General features: G+C 41.7%; 1 protein-coding gene and 1 pseudogene across 1 annotated transcript; both read left to right on the top strand.

The window, feature by feature from the left end:
• The first annotated feature begins 5,261 nt into the window (after positions 1–5,261).
• Positions 5,262–5,902, top strand: LOC134635298 (olfactory receptor 52K2-like; annotated as a pseudogene).
• Positions 5,903–7,562: 1,660 nt separating this feature from the next.
• Positions 7,563–12,209, top strand: LOC134636135 (olfactory receptor 8G17-like). The gene is made up of 2 exons (XM_063485972.1): positions 7,563–8,509; positions 12,191–12,209. The coding sequence occupies exons 1-2, from the start codon at positions 7,563–7,565 to the stop codon at positions 12,207–12,209; spliced, it is 966 nt and encodes a 321-aa protein (XP_063342042.1).
• The last annotated feature ends 506 nt before the right edge of the window (positions 12,210–12,715 follow it).

Genomic DNA, 12,715 nt, shown 5'->3' with positions numbered 1-12,715 from the left:
CAGTCTCCCAAGCAAAGCAGGGAAAATGATTGAGATGAGACGGGATTGAGAAGAGGGCATTTTCATTAAAATACATGGATGTGCAGCAAATCAGCTTAATTAATTGAGCCACTTTTGGTGTTCATCCCCAACCAATCTCAACCAGTTTTACACTGAGTATCTCGTGCTTGTCTTGCTAGACCTCAGTGCAGCGTTCAATGCTGTTGATCATAATATTTTATTACAGTGATTAGAGCATGGTTAAAGATAGTACACTTCAGTGGTTTGACTCATATCAGTCTAATAGACTCCAATTTGTTCGTGTTAATGGAGAGTCCTCTTCACACATACAATTATAAAGATCAAATCAAATCAATTTATTTATATAGCACTTTTCACAGGATAAAAACCACAAAGTGCTTCACAGTAATATAAAACAGAAATATATAAAATACATTAATAAACAAACATACAGCACAAATCTAATTAAAAGCCAATCTAAATAAATGGGTCTTAAGCTGCTTTTAAAAAGAATAAATACAATCAAAGCAAAGTAATGATGGAGGGAGAGCATTCCACAACCTGGGGGCCACCGCTCTAAAAGATCTATCACCTCTGGTCTTAAAACGAGTTCGTGGGACTACCAACAGCCTTTGATTAGATGATCTCAGGCTGCGAGAGGGAGTGTGGGGTTCTAAAAGATCAGAAATGTAGGCAGGGGCATCACAATTCAAAGCTTTAAAAGTCAGTGCCAAGATTTTAAAATGAATTCTAAAATGTACTGGAAGCCAGTGTAATGAACGTAACACTGGTGTAATGTGCTCTCTTTTTCGTGTCTTAGTTAAAAGCCTTGCAGCAGCATTCTGGACTAACTGGAGACGGTCAAGATTCCTTTTGCTCAAACAAAGAAAAAGACTGTTACAATAATCTAAGTGAGATGAAATAAAAGCATGAATAACCATTTCTAACTCAGATTTAGACAGCGAAGTCCGCAGTTTGGAGATGTTTCTTAGCTGAAAAAGGCAATTCCTAATCAACTGGCGAGAGTGTTGTTCTAGGGACATGGCAGAATCAAAGATCACACCAAGGTACCTGAGGCTCGGGTGAACAGATGAGCCAAGAGAACCAAGATGCTGTTTGATTAGAGATATCTGGTTGTCGGGGGCAATAATTAATGTTTCTGACTTCTCAGAGTTCAACTGTAAGTAGTTGTCACCAAGCCACTGTTCCACAGGGGTTTGGTGCTATGACCATTTCTGTTAACATTATACAGTGGTCCTTCGCTATAATGCGGTTCACCTTTCGCGGCCTCACTGTTTCACAGATTTTTTTTGTGCATTTTTGCACGCTTTTTTTTTTTTTTTTACAGCGCATTGTGTTCTGCATCCAATCTCCTTCATGTCGTGTACAGTACAAAATGCTTTCAGCTTGTCAAATTTACATAAATCTTCGATCGCTAGCAGTGTGACTCTGAAGCGCTGTACTGTATGTTTGTAAGTTTTCACCCCAACAAACACAACAATGTCGACAAAATGTTTTGCACCGTCAAAGGCACCTGCGGCAGCACCCAAAAGATGCCAACCATTGCGCAAAAGTTGGACTTCTGGACATGCCAAAAGAAGGCAGAAGTTACCGTATTCCGAGGGTAACTGGAAACATTAAGTCCAAATGTACCATGTCCATCACATCCATAGCTGAAGCTGCTTCTCCGAGCTCTGGCCACAAGTTGGTTCATGCCTGTCGTATTGGTAACCCCCGATTCAGATGGTCAATATCAGAGATGAAGGGAACCATTGAGCTGAGGAAGGAGTCCGATCAGGCTTGGTTAGCCTGTGGGACCTCGGAGGCAGCTGATAAATCCAGACAGTGAATGAATTTAAAATCCTACTCTTCCCTTTTAAGGTTTTGTATATTCATTCCTCATCTTAGCTTAAAGACCTTATAGTACTATATCACCCCAATTGAGCTCTTTGCTCTCAGACTGCTGGCTTACCTATGGGTCCTGGGATATTTAAAAGTAGGATGGGAGGTAGAGGCTTCAACTTCTAGCCTATTGGGTAGGCTAGAACATTATATAGAAGTTAGGGGAAACGCATTATCATGGCTGAGATCCTACCTATCTGGGAGATCCCAGACTATTAGTTTTAAAAATGATCTCTCTGAGACCTGTTTTGTGAGACATGGGGTCCCTCCGGGCTCTGTACTTGGCCCATTGCTGTTTTCTCTGTATCTGCTGCCTCTTGGTCTTCTCCTACGTTCTTTTAATGTTACCTTTCACTGTTACGCTGATGACCTGCAGCTTTATGTTCCTTTAACCATTGGAAACTGTGCTGAATTGTCTAAATTACAAGCTTGCCTATCTGCAATTAGGGGCTGGTTATCGGATAATTTCCTGCTTCTTAATAATGATAAGACGGATTTGATGGTCATTGGATCACAAAAATTTCAGTACTTTGAATTGATGACCTTGTCATAAATTGCAAAGACAAGGTAAAGAACTTGGGTGTGTGGTTTGTGCTCTCCTTCGAGTCTCATGTAAAGGAGACAACAAGGACTGCCTTTTATCATCTAAGGATGTCATGGTCCTGAGTCTGTGACTCGGGACTTTTGTATTAATGAATATTATCTTGTGTTCTGGTTATGTTTTCTGTTAAGCTTTTCCTAGTTAGGTTTTGCACTCCCTCCTGTTTAGTGTCGGGTCATTCTTGCCCGTGTGTCTCCTCTGTTCGTGGTCTGTGTATTTTTCCTGTTTTACTTTGAAAGTCTGTGTCTCGTGATGTCAATAAGGATCCGCTGTGTCTCCCTCCTGTTTTGGCCATTCCTCATTCCCTTCCATGTATATTTATGGTGTGTGTCTACCTGTGCTCATCGTCGGTTCATCTGTGTTATTTAGTTTGTCCGTGTCTCTCTGCTTCTCGCCTCGTGTCTTCCCTCTGTGTTATGTTTCAGGTCAGCTCACTAGCTTTCCCAGTTCAGTGTACTTTGTTATTCTAATAACCGCTTTGTGTCACTGTCACCCGTCATCAATAAACCTCACTCACATCACCACCATTGTCTGCAACTTGGATCCTCCTTCTCCAAACACCACACGACTGCTACCCCAGCCGTGACAGTACAAACCGACCACAACATGGATCCAGCGGATTCACCTAGGGAGAGCGATCTGGCACGAGTCCTGCTTCTGGTTGACTGGATAGCGGTGATTGCGCCGCTGGCGCATCACCCCATAGTCGGATTTTGGGACGTTTAAGCAGCTAGCTGTGGTGATTGCAAGAAACACTTTTTCCACCGTTTCTGACTTTGGGTCTGTTTATTCAGGGGCTGTGTGTTTTGGGACAGGGGAGAATAATGACTGTGATTTCCCTGCTTCACCTGCTCCACTTCCGCTAAAACCGTCACTGCTGTCAGCCACTCAGGCTTCAACCAAGCCATTAGCCCACCCTGCAGCTTTACCATTAGCCCAGTCTGCTGTTCAACCCTTAATTCAGTTGGTAGCTCGGTCACCTGTTCAGCCATTAGCCTCACCAGTAGCACAGTTATCAGTACAACTACCTGCCTCATCATCCATTCAGTCTACTGTTGTGCCCCTATGCAACCTCCATCTTCACCTGCTCCCTCTCTACGGGAGGCTGTGTCAGTGCCACCCATTTTGGACTGTTTTTCTAGGACCCATTCTAAGTAGAGAGACAAACATATTAAAACTACTCTGGTTTCTTAAAAGCTGGCCTGTTTAGAGACTGTTACTCACTCCAGGACATCCGAGAGGCTGAGTTTCTGCCCTCAGCTGACTCTGGACCCCTGGAGGCTAAAAAGCCAGCTGAGGACTGCAACCAGCTGTCGCTGCCTGAGCAGAGTCAGTGTTCTGTGCAGCTCCAGCCTGCCTCGTGTGTGCCAGAGCCCCCCCCGTACCTTCTGGTTTTGCCTCATGTGTGCCAGAGGCCCCCGCACCTGCTGGTTCTGTGACTGCTTCTGCTGGGGGGTTCGAGGAACCGCTCCAGCCCCCCTGCTTCCGCTGGGGGTCCGAGGGGCCGCTTCAGCCTTCTGTCTTCGCTGTACGTTCCAAGGAGCCGCTTCAGCCTTCCGTCTTCGCTGGAGGGTCTGAGGAGGTCCAGCCATTACCGTCGCCTGCAGTGCCATCACTTGCATCTTCCACACCTTTGCCTGGAGCGCCACCACCTGCGGCTTCCATGCCGTTGCCTGCTGCGCCACCACCTGCGGCTTCCATGCCCTCGTCTGCAGCATCATTCTCGTCTGCAGCTTCATCCTCGTTTCTGCAGCCGCCACCCTGCCGTCTGGTCCACCTCCAGTGCCTCAACATCACCAGCAACTTTCTAGGCCGCTGGCTGGACATCATCGCCGTCATAGAAGGCCTCCTGAACGGTGTTGCCGCCACTGCCTTCTGCCCGGTCGGCCTTCGGATTGGTTTCGCCTGTGACGCCGGCAACCCCAGTATTAGGGTAATGTGGGAACCAGTACTGGTTTCCTTGTCAGGTTCGAGCAGATTTTAAGGTCCTGTTGCTCACCTACAAGGCTTTAAATGGTATGGTGCTTGATTTATTTCTGACCTTTTGCACCTCTATGTTCCATCCCGTGCCCTCCGATCTCAGGATACTGGCCTTCTAAAAGTTCCTAAAGCCAGAAAAAAGACTATTGGGAAGTGTGCTTTTTCTTTTCGTGCCCCATTTTTGTGGAACAACCTCCCTCAAGATAATAGGCAGGCATGCTCTGTGGAGGTTTAATTTAAAGACCCACTTGTTCACCCTATCCTATATCTCTTAATTCAATGCCTATTAGTTTTTAAATTGTTATCAGTTTTTAAATTATATTGCTTTTTTTCTGTATTGCTTGTATTGCTTGTATTTATTTATGTATTTATCTTCAAATAACTGTTCAGCACTTTGTTTTAAAGCCCTTTATAAATAAAGGTATTATTATTATTATTATTATTATTATTATTATTTTGTGTTAATGAGATTTGTTTAAAGTTCTATGCCAGTAATGATTCAGTTCTCTATCGAATGTAACATAGCAACCGCATATGTTACATCAGCTCACTAATGGCATAAACTTAATTAAATTTATGAGCACATGACACGCTTATCTAAATTTCTACTGTCCCATACTACTCCCTACTGTTTTAGAGGTTTAATATTAAGAGGATTACTGACAGTACAACCTGTTGTACTAGGTTGAGACGAGGTTTTGCCACAGCAATAATCGAGTACATCATTATCTTTTAATATATTCTGCTCTTTTTATGTTTAGGGAAATAAATATTTGTAATGGGATCAGAAGACAAAGCCATTTCAATGCTTAACACCACATTTGTTCACCCTGCAAAATTCTATCTCAGTGGATTTTCCAACATCCCTCATATTAGGTATTTCTATGTCTTCCTGTGTTTTGCCTATATCGTGACTGTTTTGGGGAACGGTTTTCTTCTCTTGGTTATTTGGCTGGTGAAGACTCTTCATACTCCTAAATACATGATTGTGTTTAACATGGCTTTGACAGATTTGTGTGGGAGCACAGTACTCATCCCAGAAGTCTTAGATACTTTTCTGTTTGACAGGAGATACATTGTCTACGAGGCTTGTTTAAGTTATATGTTCTTTGTTTTGTTCTTTGCAAGTACGCAGTCATGGACACTTGTCATTATGGCATATGACAGACTTATAGCAATTTGTCTCCCTTTGAGGTAACACAGTAAGGTGACTGAAACATCAATTACTGCAATCCTGCTGTTTGTATTTTTTTAAGTGCAGTAGCAACCATGGTTGGGCTTCTTAATTGTCTGTCATTCTGCAGATCGATGGTGATAAACAGCTTTTTTTGTGATCATTGACCAGTTTATCTTCTTGCATGTAATGAAACATTTTTTAGTTACCAGTTAGCACTGCACTTATCATTTTACTTATCATAAATCCAAATCCAATTTATTTATATAGCACATTTAAAAAATGGAAAGTTTGTCCAAAGTGCTGTACAAGACCAAAACAAGAGATAAAACAAAAGATAAAACCATTCACATGAAAATACTCACATAAAAAGCATGAAAAGGAAATCAATTGAAGTCAGTCTAAACGCTATTGAAAAAAGGTGTGTTTTCAAAAGTGACTTAAAAACAGGAAACAGAGATGCCTGTCTAATATTGAAAGGCAACGTATTCCAAAGTTTGGGAGCCACAAGTGAGAAAGCTCGTTCTCCTCTAAGTTTCAGTCTAGTTTTTGAGACAACCAAAAGCAGCTGGTCGGCTGATCTAAGGGCCCGCGAGGGAATATAATACCTCAGAAAAGTATGGAGGAGCAAGACCATTTAGGCATTTATAAGCCAACATTAGGACTTTAAATTAATCATCTAATACACTGTAAACACTGCAATAGTTACATCCTTTTTGCACACGCTCTTTTCTACTCTGGAATATTCTTGATATTTATTTATAACCACCTCTGTCAATCCTTGATATTTATTATTTACCACAAAAAGAGGGCTTAGGTGAACAAAAAATTTTCAACATTGACACTAAACGTTCTGCCACTCAAATAGGAACAAAGTCAATCCAGTGCTGCACCTTTAATCTCAACCCAGCGTTCCAAACAGAAGATAAGAATACTGTTGACCACAGTGTCAAACGCTGCAGTAAAATCTAAAAGCACAAGAATTACAAGAATCCAGAATCATTTGCTAAAAGGATGTCATTAAAAACCTGTAAAAGTGCTGTTTCAGTGGAATGTAGATGCTTAAAACCAGATTGAAAAACCTTCATTATACCATTATCATCCAAAAACGTATTCAGTTGGAGAAAAACTATTTTTTCCAATAACTTTGAAAGGGATGAGAGATCAAGGCCAGTTTTTTAAATAAAGGATTTACAATTGCATGTTTAAAACCATCAGGAACCACACTGGAAGTAATACTGCTATTTAAAATAGCAAGGACTGAGGTTCAAATCGAAGGATAAACCTCTTTAAAGATCAAATTATCAAATTCACAAGATTTTTAGAAAATTTCACCACTGAGATTTACACTCATCCAAAAGTTTTAGTAGTTGTACCTATATTATGAGTTTTTGAATTCACAAACTTGAGCATGCATAGTGTTCATGTGCCCGCCGAGTGTTCATGTGACGACAATACCCAATCAGCTTTCCAGACACAAAGAGCAAGGAGTGTTGTAACTATAGTACCTGTGTGTGTATGCATACGTATGAGAGGATTATTTATTCATTCTTTGTGAAAATGTGCTTTCACAGTTTAAATTTAAATATTATTCTATAATAATGAAAAGCTCTTACAAAATTAAACAGTTACATCTCTTCATCATCTCATGATGACATAAACTCTGATAGTAAGTGGCACACCTACCTGACTTTTCACTGTCACACAGCCGTAGAAGTAAAATATAAATGGTACATCTCTCACAGTACAACCTACTTACAACTCTCTGTGGTCAAGGGTGAGTTTATACTAGTCACCTGACAGGGTGTCAGGTGAGTTTAGTTTTTTTACACAGCAATAATCAAGTAACTCATTATGTTTTATTCTATTTTACTGTTTTTATGTTTAGGGAAACAAATATTTGCAATGGGAACAGAAGATAAAACCACTACTATCTTTAATAACACATTTGTTCGGCCTGAAAAATGTTATCTCAGTGGATTTTCCAACATCCCTCATATTAGATATTACTATGCCTTCCTGTGTTTTGTCTACATCATGACTGTTTTGGGTAATGGCTTTCTTCTCTCAGTTATTTGGCTGGTGAAGACTCTTCATACTCCTAAATACATGATTGTGTTCAACATGGCTTTGACAGATTTGTGTGGGAGCACAGCTCTCATCCCCAAACTCTTAGATGCATTTCTGTTTGACAAGAGATACATCATCTATGACGCCTGTTTAAGTTATATGTTCTTTGTTATTTTCTTTGCAAGTGTGCAGTCATGGACACTTGTCACTATGGCATATGACAGACTTATAGCAATTTGTTTCCCTTTAAGGTATCATAATATTGTGACTGAACAATCAATTACTGCAATTCTGTTGTTTGTATGGATTTTTTTGGTGAGTGTAATAGCAACCATGGTTGGGCTTATTAATCGTCTCTCATTTTGTAGGTCTTTGGTGGTTAAAGGCTTTTTCTGTGATCATGGACCAGTTTATCGTCTGGCTTGTAATGATACAACTTTAAATTACAACATGGCATCTGCACTTGTTGCTATACTCATCATTATTCCTCTTATATTCATAATAGCCACATATATCTGTATTTTCATAGCATTGAGCAGGACCACATCAAGAGAGGAGCGACTCAGAGCATTAAAAACTTGTACTTCTCACCTGATCCTTGTGGTCATGTTCTTCTTGCCAATTGGAATCACTAACATAGCTGCAAGGGCCTCCTACATCCATCCTAATGCCAGAATGATAAATTCTGCATTGACACACACTATACCAGCTTTGCTCGATCCTATTGTATATGCTTTGAAGACAGAAGAAGTGATGATTGCAGTTAAGAAGCTTTTCAAAAGAACTTATCTCAATCGCATGAAAGCAAAAACAAGACCTTGTAATCACTGCTATATTAAATCGTAGAGGAGTGTTATAGAAAAACATGTTGATATTAACTTACTCATTGGTAATACAATGCAATAGCCATAAATTATACCAGTAAAGCCAAGTGTTTCATAATATGTTGTGGACTGTTGTTAAGAATGTTGAGAAGTAGAATTTAAATATGAAATTATGCATGAAACAAATTGCAGTTCTGACTGAATTGTCTTTGAGTTTGAGAAAAAGCAATAAATACTAAAGTTTTCTCCAAATTTTTCCACCAGATTATCTGCTTATGTTTTTATTATTTACCTGATTATGTAAGAGTACAAACTGAATATATTTCATATTGAAAATCGTTTCTTAGGGAGCATTTTAGCTGATATACTGTTTATGCAAGCTGCAATGTTTTGCATATATATATATATATATATATATATATATATATAAAAAAAAAAAAAAAAAACACCCATCTCGCCCCTGCGGGCGGTTTATCCTTCAAGCTCGGGTCCTCTACCAGAGGCCTGGGAGCTTGAGGGTCCTGCGCAGTATCTTAGCTGTTCCCAGGACTGCGCTCTTCTGGACAGAGATCTCCGATGTTGTTCCCGGGATCTGCTGGAGCCACTCGCCTAGCTTGGGAGTCACCGCACCTAGTGCTCCAATTACCACGGGGACCACCATTACCTTCACCCTCCACATCCTCTCGAGCTCTTCTCTGAGCCCTTGGTATTTCTCCAGCTTCTCGTGTTCCTTCTTCCTGATATTGCTGTCATTCGGAACCGCTACATCGATCACTACAGCCGTCTTCTTCTGTTTGTCTACCACCACTATGTCCGGTTGGTTAGCCACCACCATTTTGTCCGTCTGTATCTGGAAGTCCCACAGGATCTTAGCTCAGTCATTCTCCACCACCCTTGGGGGCATCTCCCATTTTGACCTCGGGACTTCCAGGTTATACTCGGCACAGATGTTCCTGTACACTATGCCGGCCACTTGGTTATGGCGTTCCATGTATGCCTTGCCTGCTAGCATCTTGCACCCTGCTGTTATGTGCTGGATTGTCTCTGGGGCATCTTTACACAGCCTGCACCTGGGGTCTTGCCTGGTGTGATAGACCCCAGCCTCTATGGATCTTGTACTCAGAGCTTGTTCTTGTGCTGCCATGATTAGTGCCTCTGTGCTGTCTTTCAGTCCAGCTTTGTCCAGCCACTGGTAGGATTTCTGGATATCAGCCACCTCCTCTATCTGCCGGTGGTACATACCGTGCAGGGGCCTGTCCTTCCATGATGGTTCCTCGCCTTCCTCCTCTTTCTTGGGTTTCTGCTGCCTGAGGTATTCACTGAGCACGCTGTCAGTTGGGGCCATCTTCGTGATGTATTCGTGGATGTTTCTTGTCTCATCCTGGACTGTGGAGCTGACACTCACCAGTCCCCGGCCTCCTTCCTTCCACTTAGCGTACAGCCTCAGGGTGCTGGACTTGGGGTGAAACCCTCCATGCATGGTCAGGAGCTTTCTTGTCTTTATGTCAGTGGCTTCTATCTCCTCCTTTGGCCAGCCTATTACCCCAGCAGGGTACCTGATCACGGGCAGGGCGTAGGTGTTGATGGCCCGGATCTTGTTCTTACCATTCAGCTGACTCCTCAGGACTTGCCTGACCCTCTGCAGGTACTTGGTGGTTGCAGCTTTCCTAGCGGCCTCTTCATGGTTCGCATTTGCCTGCGGGATCCCCAGGTACTTGTGACTGTCCTCTATGTCTGCAATGTTGCCTTCTGGTAGTTCAATCCCCTCAGTTCTGACTACCTTCCCTCTCTTTGTTACCACCCGACTACACTTCTCCAGTCCGAACGACATTCCAATATCATTGCTGTATAGCCTGGTAGTGTGGATCAGTGAATCGATGTCTCGTTCACTCTTGGCATACAGCTTGATGTCATCCATGTACAGGAGGTGGCTGACAACTGCTCCGTTTCGTAGTCGGTATCTGTAGCCAGTCTTGTTAATGATCTCGCTGAGGGGGTTCAGGCCTATGCAGAACAGCAGTGGGGACAGAGCATCTCCTTGGTAGATCCCGCACTTGATGGTGACTTGTGCTATGGGCTTGGAGTTGGCCTCTAGTGTTGTACGCCACATCCCCATTGAGTTCCTGATGAAGGCTCTTAGGGTCCTGTTGATCTTGTACAATTCTAGGCATTCCAGTATCCAGCTGTGGGGCATTGAGTCATAGGCCTTCTTGTAATCAATCCAGGCTGTGCACAGGTTGGTCAGTCTGGTCTTGCAGTCTCGGCTGACTGTTCTGTCTACCAGTAGCTGGTGTTTTGCGCCTCTGGTATTCTTGCCAATCCCTTTCTGTGCCCCGCTCATGTATTGACCCATGTGCCTGTTCATCTTAGCCGATATGATGCCTGACATCATATCGGCTAAGATATATATATATATATATATATATATATAAATTCCCCGCTCGCCCCTGTGGGCGGTCAATTCTTCAAGCTCAGGTCCTCTACCAGAGGCCTGTCAGCTTAAGGGTCCTGCGCAGTATCTTAGCTGTTCCTAGGACTGCGTTCTTCTGGAAAGAGATCTCCGATGTTGTTCCTGGAATCTGCTGGAGCCACTCGCCTAGTTTGGGAATCACTGCACCTAGTGCTCCGACTACCACTGGGACCACCGTTACCTTCACCCTCCACATTTTCTCGAGCTCTTCTCTGAGCCCTTGGTATTTCTCGAGCTTCTCATGTTCCTTCTTTCTGATGTTGCTGTCATTGGGAACTGCAACATGTATCACTACGGCCATCTTCTTCTGTTTGTCTACCACCACTATGTCCGGTTGGTTAGCCACCACCATTTTATCTGTCTGTATCTGGATGTCCCACAGGATCTTAGCTCAGTCATTCTCCACCACCCTAGGGGGTGTCTCCTATTTTGACCTCGGGACTTCCAGGCTGTATTGGGCACAGATGTTTCTGTATACTATGCCGGCCACTTGGTTATGGCGTTCCATGTATGCCCTGCCTGCTAGCATCTTACACCCTGCTGTTATGTGCTGGATTGTCTCTGGGGCATCTTTACACAACCTGCACCTGGGGTCTTGCCTGGTGTGATAGACCCCACACTGTAAAATATAACTTGTTGTTTCAACTTAAAAATATGAGGTAAAGGGCTGCCTTAAAATTTTAAGTTAAGTCAAGAAATAGAGTTTGTTCTTATAACACAACCAATTGTTATCTTAATGAAAAATCACATGTTGTCTAAACTTTCATCTTAGTTTAGTTGACTGAGATTTATTAGTCAGTTCAACTCCTTTAATTGTCATCTTTACTTGGGAAAACCCTTTCAGCTAAATTAAAATAATCTATTGTTTAAACTCTTGTCCTAGTTCAGTTGACTTGGGTTTTTTAGTTAATTCAAATACTTTAGTAGTTCTTTTAACTTAGGAATCTATTTTAGCTTAACTAACATAATCTGTTAGCTAAGTTGATTTAAGTTTATTAATTAACTGAGCTCCTTAAGGTAGCTGAGTGAACTTGTAAATCAGTTTCATTTTAATTATCAGAGTTGATTGACTGGATGTAAAGAAAAATGTGTATTAAACATCTTAAGTTTTGTTTTGTTTTTTTTTGGCTTTCTAACATCCATTTCAGCAAAACTACCTGTTAGGTTTATCTTAGATCTCAGGTTTAAATATCTACATTCCTTTAAATTAATTTTCTGTTGTTTACAGAAAAAAAATAAAACCCCACAGATTCCATTAAAGTCTATCTGATCATTTCATACAGAAAGTTTGTTTTAAGAACATGACAAGACAATTACTCATGAGCACCCAACATTCACCATTTATTGTGCCATCTTAGTCATCTGAGAAACAGAAAAATCAGTGACGTAGCTCATCAGGCTCACAATCCATCAAAACTCAAAGGCTGCTCCCTGTGAAACAATAAATTTGAACTTGGTCTTGAGCCCAGTTTGGGTGAAGATGAAATTCTGACCAATACTCTAGGAGCAGTAGTGATTCTTGTGAAGTAACAACATAAAGTCTGCATTAATGTAATGTATCAACGGGACACTTGCTATTTTAGAAAAGTTATTCTTTACATTTACAAAATTTTTAAACTTCATTGTGCTCAGTCACACCTGTTAGCATAAAACTTGAAATATTAAAATAGTACAAAACCTTTGATAAGTGACAG

This window comes from Pelmatolapia mariae, linkage group LG10_11, assembly GCF_036321145.2.
Source record: "Pelmatolapia mariae isolate MD_Pm_ZW linkage group LG10_11, Pm_UMD_F_2, whole genome shotgun sequence".
NCBI lineage: Eukaryota > Metazoa > Chordata > Actinopteri > Cichliformes > Cichlidae > Pelmatolapia > Pelmatolapia mariae.
This window is presented reverse-complemented; position numbering and strand designations above follow the sequence as displayed.

What these genes read in the sequence shown, in the direction of transcription:
- LOC134636135 (XM_063485972.1), top strand. Translation starts at nt 7,563, where the DNA reads ATGGGAACAGAAGATAAAACCACTACTATCTTTAATAACACATTTGTT.